Source organism: Eleutherodactylus coqui, chromosome 13, assembly GCF_035609145.1.
Source record: "Eleutherodactylus coqui strain aEleCoq1 chromosome 13, aEleCoq1.hap1, whole genome shotgun sequence".
In the NCBI taxonomy this organism is placed as follows: Eukaryota; Metazoa; Chordata; class Amphibia; order Anura; family Eleutherodactylidae; genus Eleutherodactylus; species Eleutherodactylus coqui.
The window spans coordinates 12057054-12084751 of record NC_089849.1 but is presented as its reverse complement, the minus strand read 5'-3'; the positions used below and the strand labels follow the sequence as shown (position 1 = coordinate 12084751).

The following is a 27698-nucleotide window of genomic DNA, read 5'->3' as shown; positions in this document are numbered from 1 at the left end:
GTTCTGCGCAGTGCTGTGTTTCTGGGGGGGCAGTCAGTTAGCTGCACAGTAAGATGGCGGCTCAGCAAGAGGAAGCGGTGCGGGAGTTTGTGATGGTGACCGGCTCGGAGGAGGAGAGAGCGAGGTTCTTTTTGGAGTCCGCCGGCTGGGACCTGCAGGTACCGGGGGAGAGCGAGCCCGGCGGAGCCGGGAGAGGCCGCGGGGTGTGCTGGAGAGGAGCGAGGAGAACGCACCGTCATCCGATGACTGGAGACATCCGCTCCCGCCTGCCCCCTCGTAATACTGCCCCCATAATCCACTGCTGCTCCCACCTGCCCCCCCGCCATACTGCTCCCATAATCCACTGCTGCTCCCGCCTGTCCCCCCCCCGTAATACTGCTGCTGCTCCCAACTGTACCCCTGTAATACTGCCCCCATAATCCACTGCTGCTCCTACCTGTCCCCCTGTAATACTGCCCCATAATCCTCTGCTGCTCCCAACTGTCCCCCTGTAATACTGCCCCCATAATCCTCTGCTGCTCCCAACTGTCCCCCTGCAATACTGCCCCCATAATCCTCTGCTGCTCCCAACTGTCCCCCTGCAATACTGCCCCCATAATCCTCTGCTGCTCCCAACTGTCCCCCTGCAATACTGCCCCCATAATCCTCTGCTGCTCCCAACTGTCCCCCTGTAATACTGCACCCATAATCCTCTGCTACTCCCAACTGTCCCCCTGTAATACCGCACCCATAATCCTCTGCTGCTCCCAACTGTCCCCCTGTAATACTGCCCCCATAATCCACTGCTGCTCCCGCCTGTCCCCCCCTTAATACTGCCCCCATAATCTCTGCTGCTCCCACCTGTCCCCCCGTAATACTGCACCCATAATCTCTGCTGCTCCCACCTGTCCCCCTGTAATACTGCCCCCATAATCCACTGCTGCTCCTACCTGTCCCCCTGTAATACTGCCCCCATAATCCTCTGCTGCTCCCACCTGTCCCCCTGTAATACTGCCCCCATAATCCTCTGCTGCTCCCACCTGTCCCCCTGTAATACTGCCCCCATAATCCTCTGCTGCTCCCGCCTGTCCCCCCCTTAATACTGCCCCCATAATCTCTGCTGCTCCCACCTGTCCCCCCGTAATACTGCACCCATAATCCTCTGCTGCTCCTACCTGTCCCCCTGTAATACTGCCCCCATAATCCTCTGCTGCTCCCACCTGTCCCCCTGTAATACTGCCCCCATAATCCTCTGCTGCTCCCACCTGTCCCCCTGTAATACTGCCCCCATAATCCTCTGCTGCTCCCACCTGTCCCCCTGTAATACTGCCCCCATAATCCTCTGCTGCTCCCACCTGTCCCCCTGTAATACTGCCCCCATAATCCTCTGCTGCTCCCACCTGTCCCCCTGTAATACTGCCCCCATAATCCTCTGCTGCTCCCACCTGTCCCCCTGTAATACTGCCCCCATAATCCTCTGCTGCTCCCACCTGTCCCCCTGTAATACTGCCCCCATAATCCTCTGCTGCTCCCACCTGCCCCCCTGTAATACTGCCCCCATAATCCACTGCTGCTCCCACCTGCCCCCCCGTAATACTGCCCCCATTATCCTCTGCTGCTCCCACCTGTCCCCTGTAATACTGCCCCCATAATCCTCTGCTGCTCCCGCCTGTCCCCCCCTATAATACTGCTCCCACCTGTCCCCCCCTATAATACTGCTCCCATAATCCTCTGCTGCTCCCACCTGTCCCCCCGCAATACTGCCCCCATAATCCTCTGCTGCGCTCACCTGTCCCCCTCATAATACTGCCCCATAATCCAGTGCTGCTCCCACCTGTCCCCCCCCCCCCCCCCCGTAATACTGCCCCCATAATCCAGTGCTGCTCCCACCTGTCCCCCCCCCCCGTAATACTGCCCCCATAATCCAGTGCTGCTCCCACCTGTCCCCCCCCCCCCGTAATACTGCCCCCATAATCCAGTGCTGCTCCCACCTGTCCCCCCCGTAATTCTGCCCCCATAATCCAGTGCTGCTCCCACCTGTCCCCCCCCCCCCGTAATTCTGCCCCCATAATCCAATGCTGCTCCCACCTGTCCCCCCCCCGTAATTCTGCCCCCCCCCCCGTAATTCTGCCCCCATAATCCAGTGCTGCTCCCACCTGTCCCCCCCGTAATTCTGCCCCCCCCCCCCGTAATTCTGCCCCCATAATCCAGTGCTGCTCCCACCTGTCCCCCCCCCCCCCCCCGTAATTCTGCCCCCATAATCCAATGCTGCTCCCACCTGTCCCCCCCCCGTAATTCTGCCCCCCCCCCCCCGTAATTCTGCCCCCATAATCCAGTGCTGCTCCCACCTGTCCCCCCCGTAATTCTGCCCCCCCCCCCGTAATTCTGCCCCCATAATCCAGTGCTGCTCCCACCTGTCCCCCCCGTAATTCTGCCCCCCCACGTAATTCTGCCCCCATAATCCAGTGCTGCTCCCACCTGTTCCCCCCTCCCTGTAATTCTGCCCCCATAATCCAGTGCTGCTCCCACCTGTCCCCCCCCCCTGTAATACTGCCCCTATAATCCCGTGCTGCTCCCACCTGTCCCCCCCCCCGTAATACTGCCCCTATAATCCAGTGCTGCTCCCACCCGTCCCCCCTGTAATACTGTCTCCATAATCCAGTGCTGCTTCCACCCCCCTGTAATACTGCCCCTATAATGCAGTGCTGCTCCCACCCGTCCCCCCTGTAATACTGCCCCCATAATCCTCTGCTGCTCCTGCCTGTCCCTCCATAATACTGTGCCCATAATCCTCTGCTGCTGTCACCTGTCCCTCTGCGATGCTGCCCCCATAATCCTCTGCTGCCGCCTGTCCCTCCGCGATGCTGCCCCCATAATCCTCTGCTGCCGCCTGTCCCTCTGCGATACTGCCCCCATGATCCTCTGCTGCCGCCGCCTGTCCCTCCGCGATACTGCCCCCATGATCCTCTGCTGCCGCCGCCTGTCCCTCCGCGATACTGCCCCCATGATCCTCTCCAGCTCTCGCATGTCCCCTGATTTTACTGCCCCCAATCATAATCCTCTATAGCTTTTGCTTGTCCCTTGATATTACTGCCCCCCATAATCTATAGCTCCCGCTTGTCTCCCTGTATCACTGCCACATAATCCTTTATACTGGAAAATAAAAAGCGCTCAGCGTGGACGACTCCAAAAAGGATTTTAAGTTTTTATTGCAACGCGTTTCGGCATAAGCATGCCTTTCTCGATCAATCATTTATAGCTCGCACCTGCCCCCTAATCCTCCGCTGCTCCCTCGTGTCCCCTGATGTTACTACTCCCAAAATCCTCTATAGCTCCTGCTTGTCCCCCCATATCACTACCTGCATAATACTCTATAGCTCTCACCTGTCCCCCTGTATTACTGCGCCCCGGAACCCTCTATAGCTCCCGCCTGTCCCCCTGTGTTACTGCGCCTCGGAACCCTCTATAGCTCCCGCCTGTCCCCCTGTATTACTGCGGCCCGGAACCCTCTATAGCTCCCGCCTGTCCCCCTGTATTACTGCGCCCCGGAACCCTCTATAGCTCCCGCCTGTCCCCCTGTATTACTGCGCCCAGGAGTCCTCTATAGCGCCCGCCTGTCCCCCTGTATTACTGCGCCCAGGAGTCCTCTATAGCGCCCGCCTGTCCCCCTGTATTACTGCGCCCAGGAGTCCTCTATAGCGCCCGCCTGTCCCCCTGTATTACTGCGCCCCGGAATCCTCTATAGCTCCCACCTGTCCCCCTGTATTACTGCGCCCCGGAATCCTCTATAGCTCCCGCCTGTCCCCCTGTAATACTGCGCCCCGGAATCCTCTATAGCTCTCGCCTGTCCCCCTGTATTACTGCGCCCCGGAATCCTCTATAGCTCCCGCCTGTCCCCCTGTAATACTGCACCCCGGAATCCTCTATAGCTCCCGCCTGTCCCCCTGTATTACTGCGCCCCGGAGTCCTCTATAGCTCTCGCCTGTCGCCCTGTATTACTGCGCCCCGGAATCCTCTATAGCTCCCGCCTGTCCCCCTGTAATACTGCGCCCCGGAATCCTCTATAGCTCCCGCCTGTCCCCCTGTATTACTGCGCCCCGGAGTCCTCTATAGCTCTCGCCTGTCCCCCTGTAATACTGCGCCCCGGAGTCCTCTATAGCTCCCGCCTGTCGCCCTGTATTACTGCGCCCCGGAATCCTCTATAGCTCCCGCCTGTCCCCCTGTATTACTGCGCCCCGGAATCCTCTATAGCTCCCGCCTGTCGCCCTGTATTACTGCGCCCCGGAATCCTCTATAGCTCCCGCCTGTCCCCCTGTATTACTGCTCCCCGGAATCCTCTATAGCTCCCGCCTGTCCCCCTGTGTTACTGCGCCCCGGAATCCTCTATAGCTCCCGCCTGTCCCCCTGTATTACTGCGCCCCGGAGTCCTCTATAGCTCTCGCCTGTCCCCCTGTAATACTGCGCCCCGGAGTCCTCTATAGCTCCCGCCTGTCGCCCTGTATTACTGCGCCCCGGAATCCTCTATAGCTCTCTTCTATTGGGAGATTATTGCAGGGCGCCACCTCATCGTTCTGCTTTGCGCCATTTTTTGTGATGTCACTTGTGTGGAAAGACGATCGACCTATAAAATGTCACATAGAGAAAATCTGCCATATTTTCGCGAATTTCCTAATGTGAATGGATACAATTCCTAATGGTCAGGTAGGACCCTTGTTGTGGACATTATGGCACCATTTATTTTTTCAAAGTATATCCACCATATTGTCGGATGCAACATGGAGTGTTCTCACAGCTGAGGGTCTGTTACATTGTATCCAGTCTAGACAACCTTCTGCGAGATAAACACATCAGCAGCACAAATCTCTCCCCTGCCCTGGTAGTTTGTTACAATGTATCATTCTAGAGTCTGCAGGAAACCTTGACCAAACCCTCAGCTGAGAGGGGTATTAAAGTGACTCTCCGACAAAATTCTGTCCCAGGACCAGAGGGAAGAGTCATCTTACCTGCCGTTTATCCTCTGTGCCCTTGTACCCTGGATCCACCGATTCCTGGGCCCTATTTTCGGTTCTGGCAGCAACAATCTTCTGACTACCTGCTGTGCTGTGTTCTAGTATGTGCAGCTTGGACTACTGGCGCACATTGTGCATTGCAGCCGCCATCCTGGGACACCGAAAACAGGACCCGGAACCACTGGATCTGTGGGACAATGGTGCAGAGGGGGGGATGGCAGGTAATATGCCCTGGCCCCTGTATAAAGTAGTAAACTAGAATGTTCCCGTTCACTGAATGCAAGCAGGAGTCTTGAAAATGGTGAAAAATTAATAGCGCAAAGTAGATTATAAAGTGAAAACCTCCCGGTCTGCGCAGGTTTTCAGCCTCCAGGCATTTCCTCCATTCAGCCATCACAATGATCTTATCCAAACTTCCCATATGCCAGCTGTCACACAGCGCCACACCCTCCCCGAGAGGAGAGATGCAGATCAGGACTGGAGGAGACGTCCCTGAATGAGCCTCCAGGACTTAGGCTGACCCCCTTGCAGTCCTGCTCAGGACTCTTGCAGCTATTTTCCTTTTATGGAAAGCCCCAGTCCAGTAGCCTCTCTTACTCCATGTATGGGGCCCACATTGGAGAACTTGCGTAGTCACCCATTAGATGCATCTCCATTGTCTTCTGTTTAGCAATCAGCTTAGAAGTAATCCCATGCTTTACACTGCAGCTCTGCTCGTTCAGACTAGACGCTGTGTATAAACAGTTATGCCAGGATATCCGTGCACAGAGAATCAAGCGCCGCTGCACTGATGGACGTCGAAAGGAGGCGGTGACTGTCATCTCTTCATTGCTGAGTATTGAGCGTGCAGGGCATGATGGGACTGGTAGTCCACCTCGCAAATGCTGAGCTGTCTCAGGTAGTTGCAAGCCTTTTAAAATCTTTTTTTTTTTTTTTTTCCTTCTAGCTCGCTCTAGCTAGTTTCTATGAAGAGGGAGGCGATGAGGACATAATGACAATACCACAGCCGCCCCCAGGCTCCACTTCTCGTGGTTCTGGACCCAGGTAGGTGCGCGAACAACTACAAGCCTCCTTGGGTATTCAAACCACTGATATTGATGGCATATAAGTGGGATGCTCCATCAGGGATTAAAGGAGTTGTACCACAATTACAAGTTCTTCCCTACCCATAGGATAGGGGATAACTTGCTGATCGGTGAGGGACTCACAACTGAGACCCCTGCCAATCTCTAACAGGACTCCCGTGTCCCACTCTGCCTGTCGCTGCGGGGTCGATTCTCCTCCCGCAGTGACATCACTCAATGAAGTGCTGGCCAAGCATGTGTGGTTGGCGTGCCCCTCATTCAATGGAGCTGATGGAAATACTATATCAGCATGGGTATCTCTGTTCCATTGCAAGTGAATGGAGTGCTGGTGGGCTTGGGAGACCAGTGTTATATTCAGCTTCTTCCTCATTGCAGTAACCCTGCAGTGAGGAGGACGGGGGGACACGGGACCCCCATTCTCAAGATTAGCATGTTATTCCCTATCACATGGATAGGTGGTAACTTGTAATTGTGGTAGAAGCTATTTAACTGATCGCTGGGCCCCCACTGATCCTGAGCCCTAGAGTCTGGAGCATCCCTGAATGACCACTTAGCCAATCACAGGCTTCAGTGGTAATTTTGCCATGAGCAACATGTGACGGACAGAGCCTATGATTGACTGATGGCCAAATATATAATGGACAGCACAGGATAGCTGCAGCTTCTTCCAGGATCTGAGCAGCTGGCATCAGGGATCCTGCACTGGATTGGGGTCACTTAAGGAGGTTTTCCTGGCTATTTCTATTGATGACCTATCTTGGGGATAGGTCATCAGCAGTTGATCGGTTGGAGAGCTGCGCCTGCCATTGCCAGAGACAGTTGCTACGTAGTGGTCGGAGTGATCTGCTACTGCTCTGTTCTGGAACTTATGCTGACATCCAGTATACACTTTGTCAAAAGAAATTCGGCCCCTAGAAGAAGTTGCCGTTTTGCTGCAGAACCCGGCATGCAGTTCCATCTCAGCAGATCTGTAAATGATGAGAGTGGTGGTGATTAGATGAACGGTCTTGTCACCTGAGACGCTAAAACTGGTTCCCCCCTTGGCCTATAAGAGGCTCTCAGAGGCTCCTTGTGTGTAGTGACCTCTTCTTCCGCTTATTGACCACTAGACGCCCCTACAACGCAGAGAAGAGATTTCACCCCGTTACCAGAGGGGGCGCATTATTGGGATGTGAGAAGCTGGTTGGTCGTATCCATGAATTGTCCCTCACTGGCCGTTCTGACCAGACTGTTAGGAGGTGTTGGGACCAGTGGATGTGTGAGGGCACACAAGGTGACCGGGCTCAGTACGCCCCCTACAGACCACCAGTATAGAGGAGCGTGTGAACGTCCAACAAGCACCAGCAGCTCCAACTGTTTTGTGCGCCATCCAGAGACAGGGGGTGCCATTGTTACACCCCTGTGTCTTGTCTGAATCATTTCCATTTGGTCTCACGGCACTCATCACTTGTCTGCCTTTGTCACCCACCGTCGCCTCCGTTTGCAGTGATGTTATGGATTATGAAATTGGACGCTACGTAGGGGAACCGGGTTGTATTCAGAGATTCATCCATGGTTTAGTGTGAGTACTGACGACGGCCATGTTCATGTCTGGAGACCTCGGGGTGAGCGCCTCCATCCTGCCTTTGCTGTAGAGTGGCACACTGCCCCCTGCTGGTGTGATGGTCTGGGGAGGCCCAACGCATACGACAATTGGTCCCTCCTTAGTAGTGGTACGAGGGACAATGACAGCTTAGCGATATGTCCCAAGACATCCTGCAGCCACATGTGTTCATCTCATGGCGGCTTCTAGCAGGATAATGCTCGGCCGCACACACAAGGGGGTCACAGAAGCCCCCACAACATTCTCACACTTCCGTGGCTGCCCGGTCACCAGATTTATCACCAATAGAACATGTATGGGAACATCTGGGATGCCAACATCATTATCTAATTAGTTCCACATTAGCAGATCCAGCAGCACTCCACAAAAATGCACATACAACGCAGAGGTTTATAATAATAGAATGCCAAGCCACTCCTGGGACCACGCACCTCCCGTCCCACAACGTAATCCAGCAAATCCAAATGAGCCGCAGCATCAATGGTGTATTTAAGAATAAAAATGTTTATTGCTCCATAGTAAAATGGCAACGTTTCAACTTTTAGAAAGTCTTTTTCAAGCCTGTCAACATGCCAAAAATGCATACCTTATATAGCAAGTAAAACACAAATAGATACAAAAGACACCACCCAAAAAGACAGATGACATTAACAACACCTAACCGAACATCATTCTCTAGAGGCTCAGTTACCGCATATGTGGAGCGATATGCCGCAGGCCACCATATGGAACCTTTATGCCTTCATGCCCATCCGTGTTGCATTGTGTATCTAAGCTAAATGTGACCCAACTGGATACTTGAGACGCCCCCCCCCCCCCCCCCCCTCCTAGCACAAGTTGTATACAATGTAGAGATGGTGCAACAGGGAGTACTGGAACCTCCATGCCTGCTTGTATCCAAGCTAGAGACAGTACAACAGGGTACTTGATTCCCACCCCATGCCCGCACGTATCACATTTTGTATCCAAGCTAGAGGAACTACAACCGGGTGCTAGAGCCTCCATGCCCACCCGTATCATATCTTGTATCCAAGCTAGAGGTGGTACAACAGGGTACTAGAGCCTCCATGCCGCCGTATCACATCTTGTATCCAAGCTAGAGGCTGTACAACAAGGTACTAGAGCTTCCATGCCTGCCTGTATCACATCTTGTATCCAAGCTAGAGGCGGTACAACAGGGTACTAGAGCGTCCCTACAAGAGTCAGCTCTCCACAATAAATGACCCGTTTGCTCTGATATTGTGATCACTTACTTACAATATCAACGTTACAATTGCACAGTGAAAGTTTCATCCCATCTGACAACTTCTAGGGGGGGGGATGCTGCTGACTGTGTGTATATACGTTTTTTGGGGGGTTTGGTTTTGACAATGAGTGTATTATTGTCCGACTGTCTCCTGAACGTTGACATACTGAGCAGGGGACTAATTCCAAGCACTAACGTCTTGCTGCTTCCTCCCGTCTCAGCGATCACAGGGTGACATCATTCAGAGACTTGGTGCACGCACAGGAAGAGGAGGAAGAAGAGGAGGAAGGGCAGAGGTGAGACTGCCTTTATATTGTTGTGTTTCTGGATGATTGGGAAGTTGGTTCTTGTGTGATGTCGCTGCTAACAATCAGAGCCTGGAAATTCAATGCTGGCGGCAGTTTACCCTGTTATGGGAATAACCTCCTATTCCAGCTGAATTCACTGCCTGCTCCAAATTAATTATAATGGGAAGTAGCATGCATGCAAGGTATCTGAGTCTGACTCCATGTTGGTCAATCATCAGTACACTTCTGCTTTACTCTTAACATCACGGTACAGATACAGTGGAAATCACGCAGTAATACCAATACACGCCCCCAACGTCATAGCAGCTCATGATTGGCTTAGTATGTAATGACTCTAATGATTAAAATATGTTAACGCCTTAAGGTGTATATTGCTACTAACACGTAATTCTGAAGAAACGCAACTAGAATAGGCTTTATTAATATCACTGCTAGGGGTATGAGCAGTGGGTGTCCCAGGGCTTCTCTTGAGAAAGACCTGTAGGAGAGCAGTATTAGGGCTGAGAACTGTGTTGGAGATACCGCACAAGAATTCAACACGCACACCAGTGTACAATATTGAATCGGTTAACCATTTAACTGCTAGCTATTTCCTAGGAAGGTAGATATACAAATATTTGTGTGTATGTGTGTGTGTGTATATGTATATGTATATGTATATATATATAATATATATTGCATGCGTGCGTTTGCTTAGGCTAAAGAAACATATGATAAGATATATAATAGAATACATATATTATTACTATAACAAACCCTAATTGGTCATTTTCACAAAGATCTGGGGAGATGGAATATGGGAGCTGTCTGTTGTGCAGTCATCTGAGATTTTCTTTCCCATCTGTGGGGGTCAGGAAGTAAAGAGATTTTTTTTTTTTTTTAAGCCTGGGTCACGTAGACCCCTCAAGGAACAGCTAAAGTAACTGTCAAACAGCTCCATGTAGCTCAGCTTCCTGGGTGGTGGTGAATTTTGGCATCAAGTGGAGGAAGGAAGGTTTAATTGGTCAGAAAAAAACTTTATTTACATAGACCTTTATTAGGACATATCAATGTAAGAGCGCCCCCTGTACAGGTGGACCTGACGCCGTCCATATATTCACACAAGGGCTGTCATGTAATAGGTTTACCCTGAAGTGTCGGGCTGGCTGTGGCTTCCTCTAGTGCAGTGGTGGCGAACCTATGGCACGCGTGCCAGAGGCGGCACGCAGAGCCCTCCCTGCTGGCACGCGCCGCCATCGGCCGCTCACCACCTTAGTGAATGCCTGCAGGGGCCGCGGCTCCCCTGCTGACATTCACTCAGCGCTGCTTTCTGTGCTGATCCCGGCGCACACTGTGAGTCAGTGTGCAGCTAGGATCCTTCTCCCCCCTCTTCCGACGTCTCCTACTTTGGTTCCGCAAGAGCAGGGGGAGAAGGCATCCAACAGCAGCACGCTGCCTTCAGTATGCACCTGGGACCAGGCAGGAGAGGAGCGGCGCTCCCGCGAGGAGGAGGGGTAAGTATGTGGGGCAGGGGGCGGGCATTCTAACAGCTGGGAGAATCGCTGGGGGGGGGGGGGACATTCTGACTACTGGGAAAATCGCTGGGGGGGGGACATTCTGACTACTGGGAAAATCGCTGGGGGGGGCATTCTGACTGCTGGGAAAATCGCTGGGGGGGGCATTCTGACTGCTGGGAAAATCGGGGGGGCATTCTGACTGCTGGGAAAATCGCTGGGGGGGGGCATTCTGACTGCTGGGAAAATCACTAGGGGGGGCATTCTGACTGCTGGGAAAATCGCTGGGGGGAGAGGGGGGGCATTCTGACTGCTGGGAAAATCGGGGGGGGGGGGCATTCTGACTGCTGGGAAAATCACTGGGGGGGAGGGGGGCATTCTGACTGCTGGGAAAATCGCTGGGGGGGGGGGAGGCATTCTGACTCCCTGGAAAATCGCTGGGGGGGGGGCATTCTGACTGCTGGGGGAAAAAAATCGCTGGGGGGGGGAGGGGGAACATTCTGACTACTGGGAAAATCGGGGGGGGGGGGGGGGCATTCTGACTGCTGGGAAAATCACTGGGGGGGAGGGGGGGCATTCTGACTGCTGGGAAAATCGCTAGGGGGGGGAGGGGAAGCATTATGACTGCTGGGAGAATCGCTGGGGGGGGAGGCATTATGACTGCTGGGAGAACCGCTGGGGGGGGGGGAGGCATTAGGACTGCTGGGGGAACCGCTGGGGGGGGGGGGGAGGCATTAGGACTGCTGGGGGAACCGCTGCGGGGGAAAGCCATTATGACTGCTGGGGGAACCGCTGCGGGGGGGAAGGCCTTATGACTGCTGGGGGGAGGGGGGCATTATGACTGCTGAGGGGACCGCTGGTGGGGGGGCGCATTATGATTGCTGGGGGAACCGCTTGAGGGGAGGGGGGCATTATTGCTGGCAGACAGCTGGGGGTGGCATTGTGACTGCTGGTGGACCACTGGGGGGGGGGGGGGGGTAATATGACTGCTGTGGGAACAGCTGGGCGGGAAGCGGGCATTATTACTGCTGGGGGACCGCTGGGGTATGTCACTATTACCACTGGGGGGGTCACTATTATCGCTAGGAGGGCCACTATTACCACTGGGGTATGTTTACATGCGGCAGAAACTGGCAGGGCTGTTTCAAAATAGACAGGGTGCAGATTTTGACAACTTTTTGGATGCAGAAATGCTGCAGAATTTTCCACATCCAAAAAGCAGTCAGAATCTGCACCCGGTCTATTTTGAAGCAGCCCTGTCCTTTTTAGAACGACGGGGGTAAAATCATGTCGTGATAAGCCCCGCCCCTGACGTGTTGGCACTTTGCGATACATAAGTTGGTTTTGGGTTGCAGTTTGGGCACTCGGTCTCTAAAAGGTTCGCCATCACTGCTCTAGTGTTTGCCAAGGGGTTTGGGTGGAACCTGGAGAAAGCTGTGTTTGCCTCAGGCCTGCATTGTGAAAGACCTGGCACATGTTGGCACGCCCCTTTAAGGAGCAATCCTACTATTAGCTCAGCTAGTTTGAACCAGTGGGAGAGAGAATACAGGGAAGTAGAAAGCAATGAATATAATGAGTTCTCCACAGACCTCTCAGAACTTGGACAGTCTTTAGACTAGAGACACTATAGAGACGGACTATAGAGGGCGCGGCGGGCAGGAATACACGTCTGTCTATAGAAAGGCTTTGTACATCTGAGTATTGTTTGCAGAAGAGAAAAGAACAAACATCCGAATAGCAAAATCAGCATCCTGAATGGGGCAAGAGATTTACTGCAGGTAACAGCATATCCTGACAGTCTGTGCAGAGTCTGCAACACTCTGACAAGTTCAGACACAGTAAGAATAAACTTTATTTGTATAGCGCCAACATATTCCGCAGCACTTACATAGACAGGGGGGAATACAGAAAGACAATGCAAACATTACAGAACCACAGTTACATAGTAATCAGCTGATGGAGACAATAGGGGTGAGGGTCCTGCTCCAACGAGCTTACATACTACAAGTAATGGGGTGATACAGAAGGTAAAGGGGCTGGAGATGTGCAGGTATGGTGAGGTGGAGAGTGAGGGATGCTATATACAGACAATGGTCAGACATTTAGCCGTGTGATGGCAGAATCGGTATGACTGCAAGGGCAGTTGATGGAGGCTGGCAAAGATTGCAGTCAGTAGGTCAGGGAGCATGTTATCAGGTGGAGTACAGAGGGGTTTGTTTAGGGAATGCGGTATGCCTCCCTGAAGAGGGGCGTTTTTAGAGCGCACCTGAAGTTCTGCAAGTCCTGGATTGCTCGGGTATCTTTTGGTAGTGCGTTCCAGAGGACCGGTGCTGCTCTGGAGAAGTCTTGGAGGCGGGAATGAGAAGTTCGAATTAGAGGGGTGCGCAGTCTAGTTTCGTTAGTAGAACAGCGAGCCCGGGCTGGGTGATGGATTGAGATGAGGGAGGCGATATAGGGGGCGCTGCGCTGTGGATGAGGGATACAATATAGGCGGGCGCTGCGCTATGGAGGGCTTTGTGCATGGAGGTGGCGAGTTTAAATTGTATTCTGTATTTGACGGGCAGCCAGTGCAGTGACTGGCACAGGGCAGAGGCGTCCGAGTAGTGGCTGGACAGGAAGATGAGCCTGGCTGCCGCATTCAGGATGGATTGGAGGGGGGCAAAGTCTAGAGCCGGGGAGGCCGATCAGCAACAAATTGCAATAATCGATCCGACAGTGGTTGACGGCAACAATAAGCGTTTTTAGCGAGTCCACAGTGAGAAAAGAGCGGATTCTTGCGATGTTCTTGAGGTGCAGCTGACATGTTCGGGCAAGAGATTGGATGTAGGGCAGGGGTGTCAAACTCATTTTCACCGAGGGCCACATCAGCCTTATGGGTGCCTTCAAAGGGCCGATTCTAATTGTAAGACAGTAAAGTAGAAGTGAATCCCACAGTGGCCTGATTGGTAGTAAGGTCCTCCATAGTGGCCAGTGACGCACACATTTTGCGCATACTCACGCACAGACGCACACCATTCTGCGCAGACGCACAGACGCACACCATTCTGCGCAGACGCACAGACGCACACCATTCTGCGCAGACGCACAGACGCACACCATTCTGCGCAGACGCACAGACGCACACCATTCTGCGCAGACGCACAGACGCACACCATTCTGCGCAGACGCACAGACGCACACCATTCTGCGCAGACGCACAGACGCACACCATTCTGCGCAGACGCACAGACGCACACCATTCTGCGCAGACGCGCAGACGCACACCATTCTGCGCAGACGCGCAGACGCACACCATTCTGCGCAGACGCGCAGACGCACACCATTCTGCGCAGACGCGCAGACGCACACCATTCTGCGCAGACGCGCAGACGCACACCATTCTGCGCAGACGCGCAGACGCACACCATTCTGCGCAGACGCGCAGACGCACACCATTCTGCGCAGACGCGCAGACGCACACCATTCTGCGCAGACGCGCAGACGCACACCATTCTGCGCAGACGCGCAGACGCACACCATTCTGCGCAGACGCGCAGACGCGCACCATTCTGCGCAGACGCGCAGACGCGCACCATTCTGCGCAGACGCGCAGACGCGCACCATTCTGCGCAGACGCGCACCATTCTGCGCAGACGCGCACCATTCTGCGCAGACGCGCACCATTCTGCGCAGACGCGCACCATTCTGCGCAGACGCGCACCATTCTGCGCAGACGCGCACCATTCTGCGCAGACGCGCACCATTCTGCGCAGACGCGCACCATTCTGCGCAGACGCGCACCATTCTGCGCAGACGCGCACCATTCTGCGCAGACGCACACCATTCTGCGCAGACGCACACCATTCTGCGCAGACGCACACCATTCTGCGCAGACGCACACCATTCTGCGCAGACGCACACCATTCTGCGCAGACGCACACCATTCTGCGCAGACGCACACCATTCTGCGCAGACGCACACCATTCTGCGCAGACGCACACCATTCTGCGCAGACGCACACCATTCTGCGCAGACGCACACCATTCTGCGCAGACGCACACCATTCTGCGCAGACGCACACCATTCTGCGCAGACGCACACCATTCTGCGCAGACGCACACCATTCTGCGCAGACGCACACCATTCTGCGCAGACGCACACCATTCTGCGCAGACGCACACCATTCTGCGCAGACGCACACCATTCTGCGCAGACGCACACCATTCTGCGCAGACGCACACCATTCTGCGCAGACGCACACCATTCTGCGCAGACGCACACCATTCTGCGCAGACGCACACCATTCTGCGCAGACGCACACCATGCTGCGCAGACGCACACCATGCTGCGCAGACGCACACCATTCTGCGCAGACGCACACCATGCTGCGCAGACGCACACCATGCTGCGCAGACGCGCAGACGCACACCATGCTGCGCAGACGCGCAGACGCACACCATGCTGCGCAGACGCGCAGACGCACACCATGCTGCGCAGACGCGCAGACGCACACCATGCTGCGCAGACGCGCAGACGCACACCATGCTGCGCAGACGCGCAGACGCACACCATGCTGCGCAGACGCACACCATGCTGCGCAGACGCACACCATGCTGCGCAGACGCACACCATGCTGCGCAGACGCACACCATGCTGCGCAGACGCACAGACGCACACCATGCTGCGCAGACGCACAGACGCACACCATGCTGCGCAGACGCACAGACGCACACCATGCTGCGCAGACGCACAGACGCACACCATGCTGCGCAGACGCACAGACGCACACCATGCTGCGCAGACGCACGCACAGACACAGACCATTCTGCACATACAGACGCAGACCATTCTGCGCATTCACACGCACAGGCGCACACCATTCTAAACATATACGCACGCTATTAGACATATATACATACAGACACACACATATATATACATACAGACACACACATATATATACATACAGACACACACATATATATACATACAGACACCTATGCACACAAGGACACTTCTGCATTTTGATACACATATTTATACTTACCTGCATCCAATATGGTCCCACTGGCTGGTATACTGGCTGCTCTCAGTCCTTCTTGCGCCAGTGAGAGGAGGTCAGCGCTGACCAGGCTCTCACCCTGGAGCTGCTCCTCCTCAGCGTCGCTCTCCTGCTGCACAGATCATGTTCTCTGCACTCTTCTTCCCTCCTCCGCGGCCGTTGTCAGTCTGCTATCGGCACTCCTCTATTACTGTCTGCACTAGACAAAACAAGCTGAGTGAAGATCGCCTACTGACTTCAGCACGGAGGTGAGAGAACTTACTGCATAGCCGGCGGGCCTCAGAAAATGAGGCGGCGGGCCGGATTCGGCCCGCGGGCCTTGTGTTTGACACCTGTGATGTAGGGGGTAAAAGAGAGATCAGAGTCGAATATGACCCCAAGGCAGCGGGCATGTTGTCTAGGAGTTATGGTGGCGCCACACACTGAGATGGAGATGTCAGGATGAGGTCGGTTAGTGGAGGGTGGAAATACCAGCAGGTCAGTTTTAGAGAGGTTTAGTTTTAGGTAGAGAGAGGACATAGTGTTAGAGACAGCGGACAGACAGTCGGTGATGTTTTGGAGGAAAGGTGCAGAGATGTCACGGGAAGGTGCATTCCTATATGTCTGATTCTGACTATAGGGGGCAGTATTATGGTAGTTATATACTTGTACATAGGAGGCAATATTATAGTACTTATATTCTTGTACATAGGAGGCAGTATTATAGTAGTTATATTCTTGTACATAGGAGGCAGTATTATAGTAGTTATATACTTGTACATAGGAGGCAGTATTATAGTAGTTATATTCTTGTACATAGGGGGCAGTATTATAGTAGTTATATTCTTGTACATAGGAGGCAGTATTATAGTAGTTATATTCTTGTACATAGGGGCAGTATTATAGCAGTTATATTCTTGTACATAGGGGGCAGTATTATAGTAGTTATATTCTTGTACATAGGGGGCAGTATTATAGTAGTTATATTCTTGTACATAGGGGCAGTATTATAGCAGTTATATTCTTGTACACAGGGGGCAGAATTATAGTAGTTATATTCTTGTACATAGGGGGCAGTATTATAGTAGTTATATTCTTGTACATAGGAGCAGTATTATAGTAGTTATATTCTTGTACATAGGGGGCAGTATTATAGTAGTTATATTCTTGTACATAGGGGGCAGTATTATAGTAGTTATATTCTTGTACATAGGGGGCAGTATTATAGTAGTTATATTCTTGTACATAGGGGGCAGTATTATAGTAGTTATATTCTTGTACATAGGGGGCAGTATTATAGTAGTTATATTCTTGTACACAGGGGGCAGTATTATAGTAGTTCTATTCTTGTACATAGAAGCCGTATTATAGTAGTTATATTCTTGTACATAGGGGGCAGTATTATAGTAGTTATATTCTTGTACATAGGGGGCAGTATTATAGTAGTTATATTCTTGTACATAGGGGGCAGTATTATAGTAGGTATATTCTTGTACATAGCAGGCAGTATTATAGTAGGTATATTCTTGTACATAGGAGGCAGTATTATAGTAGTTATATTCTTGTACATAGGGGGCAGTATTATAGTAGTTATATTCTTGTACATAGGGGGCAGTATTATAGTAGTTATATTCTTGTACATAAGGAGACAGTATTATAGTAGTTATATTCTTGTACATAGAGGCAGTATTATAGTAGTTATATTCTTGTACATAGGGAGCAGTATTATAGTAGTTATATTCTTGTACATAGGGGGCAGTATTATAGTAGTTATATTCTTGTACATAGAGGCAGTATTATAGTAGTTATATTCTTGTACATAGGGAGCAGTATTATAGTAGTTATATTCTTGTACATAGGAGGCAGTATTATAGTAGTTATATTCTTGTACATAGAGGCAGTATTATAGTAGTTATATTCTTGTACATAAGGAGCAGTATTATAGTAGTTATATTCTTGTACATAGGGGGCAGTATTATAGTAGTTATATTCTTGTACATAGAGGCAGTATTATAGTAGTTATATTCTTGTACATAGGGAGCAGTATTATAGTAGTTATATTCTTGTACATAGGGGGCAGTATTATAGTAGTTATATTCTTGTACATAGAGGCAGTATTATAGTAGTTATATTCTTGTACATAGGGAGCAGTATTATAGTAGTTATATTCTTGTACATAGGGAGCAGTATTATAGTAGTTATATTCTTGTACATAGGGGGCAGTATTATAGTAGTTATATTCTTGTACATAGAGGCAGTATTATAGTAGTTATATTCTTGTACATAGGGGGCAGTATTATAGTAGTTATATTCTTGTACATAGGAGGCAGTATTATAGTAGTTATATTCTTGTACATAGGGGGCAGTATTATAGTAGTTATATTCTTGTACATAGGAGCAGTATTATAGTAGTTATATTCTTGTACATAGGGAGCAGTATTATAGTAGTTATATTCTTGTACATAGGGAGCAGTATTATAGTAGTTATATTCTTGTACATAGGGGGCAGTATTATAGTAGTTATATTCTTGTACATAAGGAGACAGTATTCTAGTAGTTATATTCTTGTACATAGGGGGCAGTATTACAGTAGTTATATTCTTGTACATAGGGGCAGTATTATAGTAGTTATATTCTTGTACATAGGGGCAGTATTATAGTAGTTATATTCTTGTACATAGGGGGCAGTATTATAGTAGTTATATTCTTGTACATAGGGGGCAGTATTATAGTAGTTATATTCTTGTACATAGGGGGCAGTATTATAGTAGTTATATTCTTGTACATAGGGGGCAGTATTATAGTAGTTATATTCTTGTACATAGGGGGCAGTATTATAGTAGTTATATTCTTGTACATAGGGGGCAGTATTATAGTAGTTATATTCTTGTACATAGGGGGCAGTATTATAGTAGTTATATTCTTGTACATAGGGGGCAGTATTATAGTAGTTATATTCTTGTACATAGGGGGCAGTATTATAGTAGTTATATTCTTGTACATAGGGGGCAGTATTATAGTAGTTATATTCTTGTACATAGGGGGCAGTATTATAGTAGTTATATTCTTGTACACAGGGGGCAGTATTATAGTAGTTCTATTCTTGTACATAGAAGCCGTATTATAGTAGTTATATTCTTGTACATAGGGGGCAGTATTATAGTAGTTCTATTCTTGTACATAGGGGGCAGTATTATAGTAGGAATATTCTTGTACATAGGGGGCAGTATTATAGTAGTTATATTCTTGTACATAGGGGGCAGTATTATAGTAGTTATATTCTTGTACATAGGGGGCAGTATTATAGTAGTTATATTCTTGTACATAGGGGGCAGTATTATAGTAGTTATATTCTTGTACATAGGGGGCAGTATTATAGTAGTTATATTCTTGTACATAGGGGGCAGTATTATAGTAGTTATATTCTTGTACATAGGGAGACAGTATTATAGTAGTTATATTATTGTACATAGGGAGCAGTATTATAGTAGTTATATTCTTGTACATAGGGGCAGTATTATAGTAGTTATATTCTTGTACATAGGGGCAGTATTATAGTAGTTATATTCTTGTACATAGGGGCAGTATTATAGTAGTTATATTCTTGTACATAGGGGCAGTATTATAGTAGTTATATTCTTGTACATAGGGGCAGTATTATAGTAGTTATATTCTTGTACATAGGGGCAGTATTATAGTAGTTATATTCTTGTACATAGGGGCAGTATTATAGTAGTTATATTCTTGTACATAGGGGCAGTATTATAGTAATTATATTCTTGTACATAGGGGGCAGTATTATAGTAGTTATATTCTTGTACATAGGGGCAGTATTATAGTAGTTATATTCTTGTACATAGGGGGCAGTATTATAGTAGGTATATTCTTGTACATAGGAGGCAGTATTATAGTAGGTTTATTCTTGTACACAGGGGGCAGTATTATAGTAGTTCTATTCTTGTACATAGAAGCCGTATTATAGTAGTTATATTCTTGTACATAGGGGGCAGTATTATAGTAGTTATATTCTTGTACATAGGGGGCAGTATTATAGTAGTTATATTCTTGTACATAGGGGGCAGTATTATAGTAGTTATATTCTTGTACACAGGGGGCAGTATTATAGTAGTTCTATTCTTGTTCATAGAAGCTGTATTATAGTAGTTATATTCTTGTACATAGAGGCAGTATTATAGTAGTTATATTCTTGTACATAGGGGGCAGTATTATAGTAGTTATATTCTTGTACATAGGAGGCAGTATTATAGTAGTTATATTCTTGTACATAGGGGGCAGTATTATAGTAGTTATATTCTTGTACATAGGAGCAGTATTATAGTAGTTATATTCTTGTACATAGGGAGCAGTATTATAGTAGTTATATTCTTGTACATAGGGGGCAGTATTATAGTAGTTATATTCTTGTACATAGGGGGCAGTATTATAGTAGTTATATTCTTGTACATAAGGAGACAGTATTCTAGTAGTTATATTCTTGTACATAGGGGGCAGTATTACAGTAGTTATATTCTTGTACATAGGGGCAGTATTATAGTAGTTATATTCTTGTACATAGGGGCAGTATTATAGTAGTTATATTCTTGTACATAGGGGGCAGTATTATAGTAGTTATATTCTTGTACATAGGGGGCAGTATTATAGTAGTTATATTCTTGTACATAGGGGGCAGTATTATAGTAGTTATATTCTTGTACATAGGGGGCAGTATTATAGTAGTTATATTCTTGTACATAGGGGGCAGTATTATAGTAGTTATATTCTTGTACATAGGGGGCAGTATTATAGTAGTTATATTCTTGTACATAGGGGGCAGTATTATAGTAGTTATATTCTTGTACATAGGGGGCAGTATTATAGTAGTTATATTCTTGTACATAGGGGGCAGTATTATAGTAGTTATATTCTTGTACATAGGGGGCAGTATTATAGTAGTTATATTCTTGTACATAGGGGGCAGTATTATAGTAGTTATATTCTTGTACACAGGGGGCAGTATTATAGTAGTTCTATTCTTGTACATAGAAGCCGTATTATAGTAGTTATATTCTTGTACATAGGGGGCAGTATTATAGTAGTTCTATTCTTGTACATAGGGGGCAGTATTATAGTAGGAATATTCTTGTACATAGGGGGCAGTATTATAGTAGTTATATTCTTGTACATAGGGGGCAGTATTATAGTAGTTATATTCTTGTACATAGGGGGCAGTATTATAGTAGTTATATTCTTGTACATAGGGGGCAGTATTATAGTAGTTATATTCTTGTACATAGGGGGCAGTATTATAGTAGTTATATTCTTGTACATAGGGGGCAGTATTATAGTAGTTATATTCTTGTACATAGGGAGACAGTATTATAGTAGTTATATTATTGTACATAGGGAGCAGTATTATAGTAGTTATATTCTTGTACATAGGGGCAGTATTATAGTAGTTATATTCTTGTACATAGGGGCAGTATTATAGTAGTTATATTCTTGTACATAGGGGCAGTATTATAGTAGTTATATTCTTGTACATAGGGGCAGTATTATAGTAGTTATATTCTTGTACATAGGGGCAGTATTATAGTAGTTATATTCTTGTACATAGGGGCAGTATTATAGTAGTTATATTCTTGTACATAGGGGCAGTATTATAGTAATTATATTCTTGTACATAGGGGGCAGTATTATAGTAGTTATATTCTTGTACATAGGGGCAGTATTATAGTAGTTATATTCTTGTACATAGGGGGCAGTATTATAGTAGGTATATTCTTGTACATAGGAGGCAGTATTATAGTAGGTTTATTCTTGTACACAGGGGGCAGTATTATAGTAGTTCTATTCTTGTACATAGAAGCCGTATTATAGTAGTTATATTCTTGTACATAGGGGGCAGTATTATAGTAGTTATATTCTTGTACATAGGGGGCAGTATTATAGTAGTTATATTCTTGTACATAGGGGGCAGTATTATAGTAGTTATATTCTTGTACACAGGGGGCAGTATTATAGTAGTTCTATTCTTGTACATAGAAGCTGTATTATAGTAGTTATATTCTTGTACATAGGGGGCAGTATTATAGTAGGAATATTCTTGTACATGGGAGGCAGTATTATAGTAGTTCTATTCTTTTACATGGGAGGCAGTATTATAGCAGTTCTATTCTTGTACATGGGAGGCAGTATTATAGCAGTTCTATTCTTGTACATAGGGGAGGCAGTATTATAGCAGTTCTATTCTTGTACATAGGGGAGGCAGTATTATAGCAGGTATATTCTTGTACATAGTGGAGGCAGTATTATAGCAGGTCTATTCTTGTACATAGGGGAGGCAGTATTATAGCAGGTCTATTCTTGTACATGGGGGAGGCAGTATTATAGCAGGTCTATTCTTGTACATGGGGGAGGCAGTATTATAGCAGGTCTATTCTTGTACATGGGGGAGGCAGTATTATAGCAGGTCTATTCTTGTACATGGGGGAGGCAGTATTATAGCAGGTCTATTCTTGTACATGGGGGAGGCAGTATTATAGCAGGTATATTCTTGTACATGGGGGAGGCAGTATTATAGCAGGTATATTCTTGTACATGGGGGAGGCAGTATTATAGCAGGTCTATTCTTGTACATAGGGGAGGCAGTATTATAGCAGGTATATTCTTGTACATAGTGGAGGCAGTATTATAGCAGGTATATTCTTGTACATAGGGGAGGCAGTATTATAGCAGGTATATTCTTGTACATAGGGGAGGCAGTATTATAGCAGGTATATTCTTGTACATAGGGGAGGCAGTATTATAGCAGGTATATTCTTGTACATAGGGGAGGCAGTATTATAGCAGGTATATTCTTGTACATAGGGGAGGCAGTATTATAGCAGGTATATTCTTGTACATAGGGGAGGCAGTATTATAGCAGGTATATTCTTGTACATAGGGGAGGCAGTATTATAGCAGGTATATTCTTGTACATAGGGGAGGCAGTATTATAGCAGGTATATTCTTGTACATAGGGGAGGCAGTATTATAGCAGGTATATTCTTGTACATAGGGGAGGCAGTATTATAGCAGGTATATTCTTGTACATAGGGGAGGCAGTATTATAGCAGGTATATTCTTGTACATAGGGAAGGCAGTATTATAGCAGGTATATTCTTGTACATAGGGGAGGCAGTGTTATAGCAGGTATATTCTTGTACATAGGGGAGGCAGTGTTATAGCAGGTATATTCTTGTACATGCAGGGCAGTTGAATAATCTTCAGACCCTTTTACCTTTTTACATTCTGTCATGTTGTGTCCTTGTTTCCCCATTATTCTGCACTCGGTACTCCGTAATGTGAGAACAGAATGTTAAAAATCTTTGTACATCTTTTTAAGATTAAAAACTCCTATTCTGCAGTTACATAAGTATTCACACCCAGTACCCAGTACTTTAGTTTAAGCCCTTTGGCAGTGATTCCAGCCTCCAGTCTTCTTGGGTTTGATGCCACAAGGTTTGCACACCTGGATTTGGGGATTTTCTGCCCTCTGTCAGGTTGAATGGGGGCCGACTGTGGACAGCCATTTTCAGGTCTCTTTAGAGATTCACCACTGGGTTCAGGGCTCTGGCTGGGCCACTCAAGGACATTCACAGAGTTGTCCCCAAACTGCACCTGTGTCGTCTTGACTGTGTGCCTGCGGTCATTGTCTTCAGCTTAGAGGCCAAAAGGTTCCATTTTGGTTCCATCAGAGCAGAGAATCGTAATTTTCGCAGTCTGAGGGCTTTTAGGGTCTTTTTGGTAACTTCAGGCAGTTCTCATGTGTCATTTTGAGAAGGCTTCTCTCTAGCCGCTCTGCCATAAAGCCCAGATTGATGGAGGCTGCAGTGATGGTCGACCTTCTGGAAGTCTCTCCCATCTGCACACAGGATCTTTAGAGCTCAGCCAGAGTGACCGTTGGGTTCTTGGTGACCTCTTACCGAGGTCCTTCTCCCCCTTAGTTTGGTGGGTCGGCAGCTCTAGGAAGAGTCCTGGTTATTCTTCCATGTAAGTATTATGGGGGTCGCTGGGCTCTTGGGAACTTTCAGGACAGCTGAAATGTTCTGTAGCTTCCCCAGATCTGCGCCTCCACACAATCCTGTCTCTGAGCTCTACAGGCAGTTCTGTCCTGCTCAGGGCTTTGTTTTGGCTCTGATATGCATTGTGAGCTGTGAGACCTAGTATAGACAGGGGTCTTGTGTACAATCTGCTGAATTTCCCACAAGTGACTCCAATCAAGTGTAGAAACCTCTCAAAGATGATCAAGAGAAATGGATCGCCCTGGAGCTAAATTTGAAGTGTCATACCAAAGGGGGTGAATACTTCTATCAATAGAAAAAGTGAGAACAGAAAGTTTAGAAGTCTTTGTAAATTTAAAAAATAAAAACTAACCTTGCCATTATGGGGTACTGAGTTTAGGGTGATTGGGGCAAAATTGGATTTCTTGTTTTTAATTTGAGCAAGGCCACAACATAACAAAATATAAGGTGGCAGGGTCTGAAGACTTGTGTAAGAGGGGCTGTATTATAGTAGTTGTGGATAATGGTATTGTGATTTGATTGTAGGTTTTACGCTGGCGGCTCAGAAAGAAGCGGACAACAAATTGTTGGTCCTCCAAGAAAGAAGAGCCCGAATGAGCTTGTAGAAGATCTCTTCAAAGGAGCCAAAGAACATGGAGCTGTTGCTGTGGACAGAACTACGAAAAGCCCTGGTGGAGAAAGCAGCCGAGCGTCGGTGAGACCTGTGCTGAGGTGCCTTTACAGGCTGCTGTATCAGTGCTGATGGGCACATGCTGGACCCTGATGCTTGAACTTGCCTTGGTGCATTATTAGTTCCTTGTAGCCTGATCTAAGGAAGAACTCTTCCCAGATATAGAAAATTCAGATTTAGATGATACCTTTTTCTTTTCAGCCATTTGCAGGCGGTGGGTATAGATTGGGCGCAGCCCCAGAGGAGGAGTCTGCATATGTTCTCGGAGCTCGCAAACACCATCAAGGGCAGGATGTGAGTATCTGGTGGTATTACATGTCTGCATATCTGTAGGATTTGTTGATGCTGCTGAGGTTTAGGGTTTTATAGTGACCTTTTCATCCTCTGCCGCAGGTCCATGTGGTTCTAAAGCTTTGGAAGAACGGATTCAGCCTGGACGACGGAGAACTGCGTAGCTATCAGGATCCTAGCAATGCACAGTTCTTGGAGGCCATACGCAGAGGGTATGGGGCTGGGACAGAGTCTTATGTCATAAGCCAGGGTCCTTCAAAGGGGTTTTCTCATCTGATTGGCATATCCCTAGGACCCTCTATCTCTGGGGATTGTCCTCCATCTATTAGGGACAGACACCAGCAGCAGGTTGCAGTATTGGCTTCAGTGCAGAGGCGGCTGATATTGCTATGCGAGTTACAATGTAAATTTGGTCCCCTGATTTATCAGTGGAATTTGGAGTATTTGCGATCTTTTGCAGTTTAGCTATAAACGAGTCGTTCCTACCACCTAAACCTTAATGGGACGTGTAACTGACCCAGAGGGCTCTGCTGGGCACACTACCGAATATCCTAAGGTATCCTCAACATCCTTTATGTTGGCTTTGTGAAAGCCAAAGCTGCTGCTTGTCTGCTGTGGTGATTTAACAGGACCTTTTATTACTACGTCTGTTACCTGTATTCATGCTTCTCCGTACATTGCAAATGCAGAGAGATCCCAGCCGAGCTGCGCAGACTAGCCCAGGGCGGACAGGTGAATTTAGATATGGAAGACCACCGTGATGAAGACTTTATGAAAGCCAAAGTTTCTTTCAAAGCCTTCACAGGAGAAGGACAGAAACTGGGCAGGTGAGAGATGTCTCAAGTCATACTCATGTCTTTGGTATTAGATTACCAGCTCACTTACTTTTCGCTTCCCTTTTGTCGCTGCCAGTACGACCCCCAATGTCCTCAGCACAGCATCCCCGTCTCAGCAAGCAGAGAATGAGGCCAGAGCCAGCTCATCCATTATCATCGACGACTCCAATCCCGTCACTAACATCCAGATTCGACTGGCAGATGGAGGAAGACTGGTCCAGAAATTCAATCACAGTCATCGGTACGAGTTCTGTTTCCGTTATGTATATCCACAGCTCATTAGTAATTGCCGTTCACAGGGTTCTCTTGTCATTGGGTCATATGGTATTTCAATTAAAAATACCCTAAAACTGCGATTACTTTAACTGAAGGAGTATTAACATCTCAACTTTTATGGCTTATTCACAGAACATGCTATAAAAGTCTGATGTGTGCGGGTCCCACCTCTGAGATCTGCAGCTATGGCATCTTCTGGCCCGACTGTATGTGGTGGCTCAGGCTGGTTGGGTATTCAGTTTCCATTAGAGCTCTTTCACACGGGCTACAAAATCATCACCACAAAACGCATGTATGTGAAGCTCACTGTTTCCAATGGGTTCTTTCACATATGGAATGTTTTATAGCCTGAAAGAACCCATTGGAAACCATAAGCTTCACAAACATGCATTTGTGGCCCGTGTGAAACAGGCGTAACTCCCATAGAAGTGAAAGGGAGTTACAGAAACAACGTAGCCCACCTGCGCTCAGCTGTTTCCATCCTGCAGACCACCTCGTATATAGATGTGCTCCCCTAGCGGCCACGTTGGTCCAAGATGGAAACTCCCTTTTTACTAGCAAGAACAAGGGGGCGCTGAGTTTCCTTCTTGGTGGAGATGATAGGTGATAGCGATCCACTACTGGGTATGATAAATTTATGCTTGAGCAAATTAGTAGGAATTCATAGATTATGAAGCAGTATTTTAAGGGAAGAATGAGTTGATCTTATGGGGTGCTGCAAGACTTTGTCATTCATATGTTACAAGTGAGGGCACAACTGTATCTGATGGGGACAAGCAACAGGTCACAGGATAATAGTTATATAGAGGAAGGCATGGGTCCACAGCAGCACAGAGTATCTTGTGGGATGCAATGACCTCTCCACCAATGGGGTGGTATTTGTAAAGGCCATTTCGGAGGTAAGGGGAAAAAAAGTGGGATGTCACTGACTGGAGTATCGGATTAGTGTGTCGTATGCCATGTCAGTGCAGGCAAATTGGAGATTGCTAGATATGCTTTGTAATAGGAAGCCAGCAGCACAGAGTGTTTAATCAGGTAAGTGCGTTGTATGTTTCAGGGTGATGTAGGAGGTCACAGACTGAGAACTACATAATGAAGGAATGGCAAATTCACTAGCAGCACAGAGGATTTTAGAGCAATTGTAGTGTAGGTAGCAGAATGGGGCGTAGCAGTAGAAAATTTAGGGTCCTCTTCACTTTGTGGTTCTTCTATATGGAAAGAAGTTCATACTACTGACTTGAACCTCATTGATGATATCCGTGTCCTTTGCAGGATCCGCGACGTCCGTCTATTTATTGCGAGTGCCCGACCAGCCATGGCTGCCACCAGCTTCGTACTAATGACAACTTTCCCGAACACAGAGTTGACCGATGAAAACCTGACACTGAAGGAGGCAAACCTTCTAAATGCCGTCATCGTGCAGCGATTAATATGACATCACATCCCCCCCCCCCCCTCCTTCCCGGTATTCTCTTCCCTGCTGTTCTAACCTCCGCTGGTGACATGGAGCCATTCTGTCTTGTAGTCCTGGGTTCCCCAATGCTTCGGGTGGACTCCTGATATTCTCTCTAGACGTACATTTTGCAGGATTTGTAATAAGCATTGGACTTATAAGGTAAAATAAATAGGAAATAAAACCACAAAACAAACACTTCCTTGCTGTCTTAGTAATTTATGTGAGGCCCGACTCCCGAGTTGCACCAAATACTGGAGGTAAGGGGCATAGAAAAGCTTCTATCTCCGAAAATCATTCCCTGGGATAAGAGATCTGGAAAGAGCTTTGTGAATGTCAACAAGTTAATAAACTATTGCTTTCAGC

General features: G+C 47.8%; 1 protein-coding gene across 1 annotated transcript; it reads left to right on the top strand.

The window, feature by feature from the left end:
* On the top strand, nt 1–27524 carry NSFL1C (NSFL1 cofactor). Its single transcript, XM_066587668.1, has 9 exons — nt 1–158; nt 5935–6032; nt 9144–9218; nt 24332–24500; nt 24678–24770; nt 24870–24979; nt 25457–25594; nt 25680–25844; nt 27152–27524. Exons 1-9 carry the CDS (start codon nt 54–56, stop codon nt 27312–27314), a joined length of 1116 nt encoding a protein of 371 aa, XP_066443765.1. The 5' UTR covers nt 1–53; the 3' UTR covers nt 27315–27524.
* The last annotated feature ends 174 nt before the right edge of the window (nt 27525–27698 follow it).

Excerpts from the sequence above, each read along its gene's own strand:
- NSFL1C (XM_066587668.1), top strand. The coding sequence starts at position 54 with ATGGCGGCTCAGCAAGAGGAAGCGGTGCGGGAGTTTGTGATGGTGACC. Across the intron at positions 24,980-25,456 it reads TTGGAGGCCATACGCAGAGG|AGAGATCCCAGCCGAGCTGC; the intron begins GTATGGGGCTGG and ends TTGCAAATGCAG. Across the intron at positions 25,845-27,151 it reads AAATTCAATCACAGTCATCG|GATCCGCGACGTCCGTCTAT; the intron begins GTACGAGTTCTG and ends TGTCCTTTGCAG.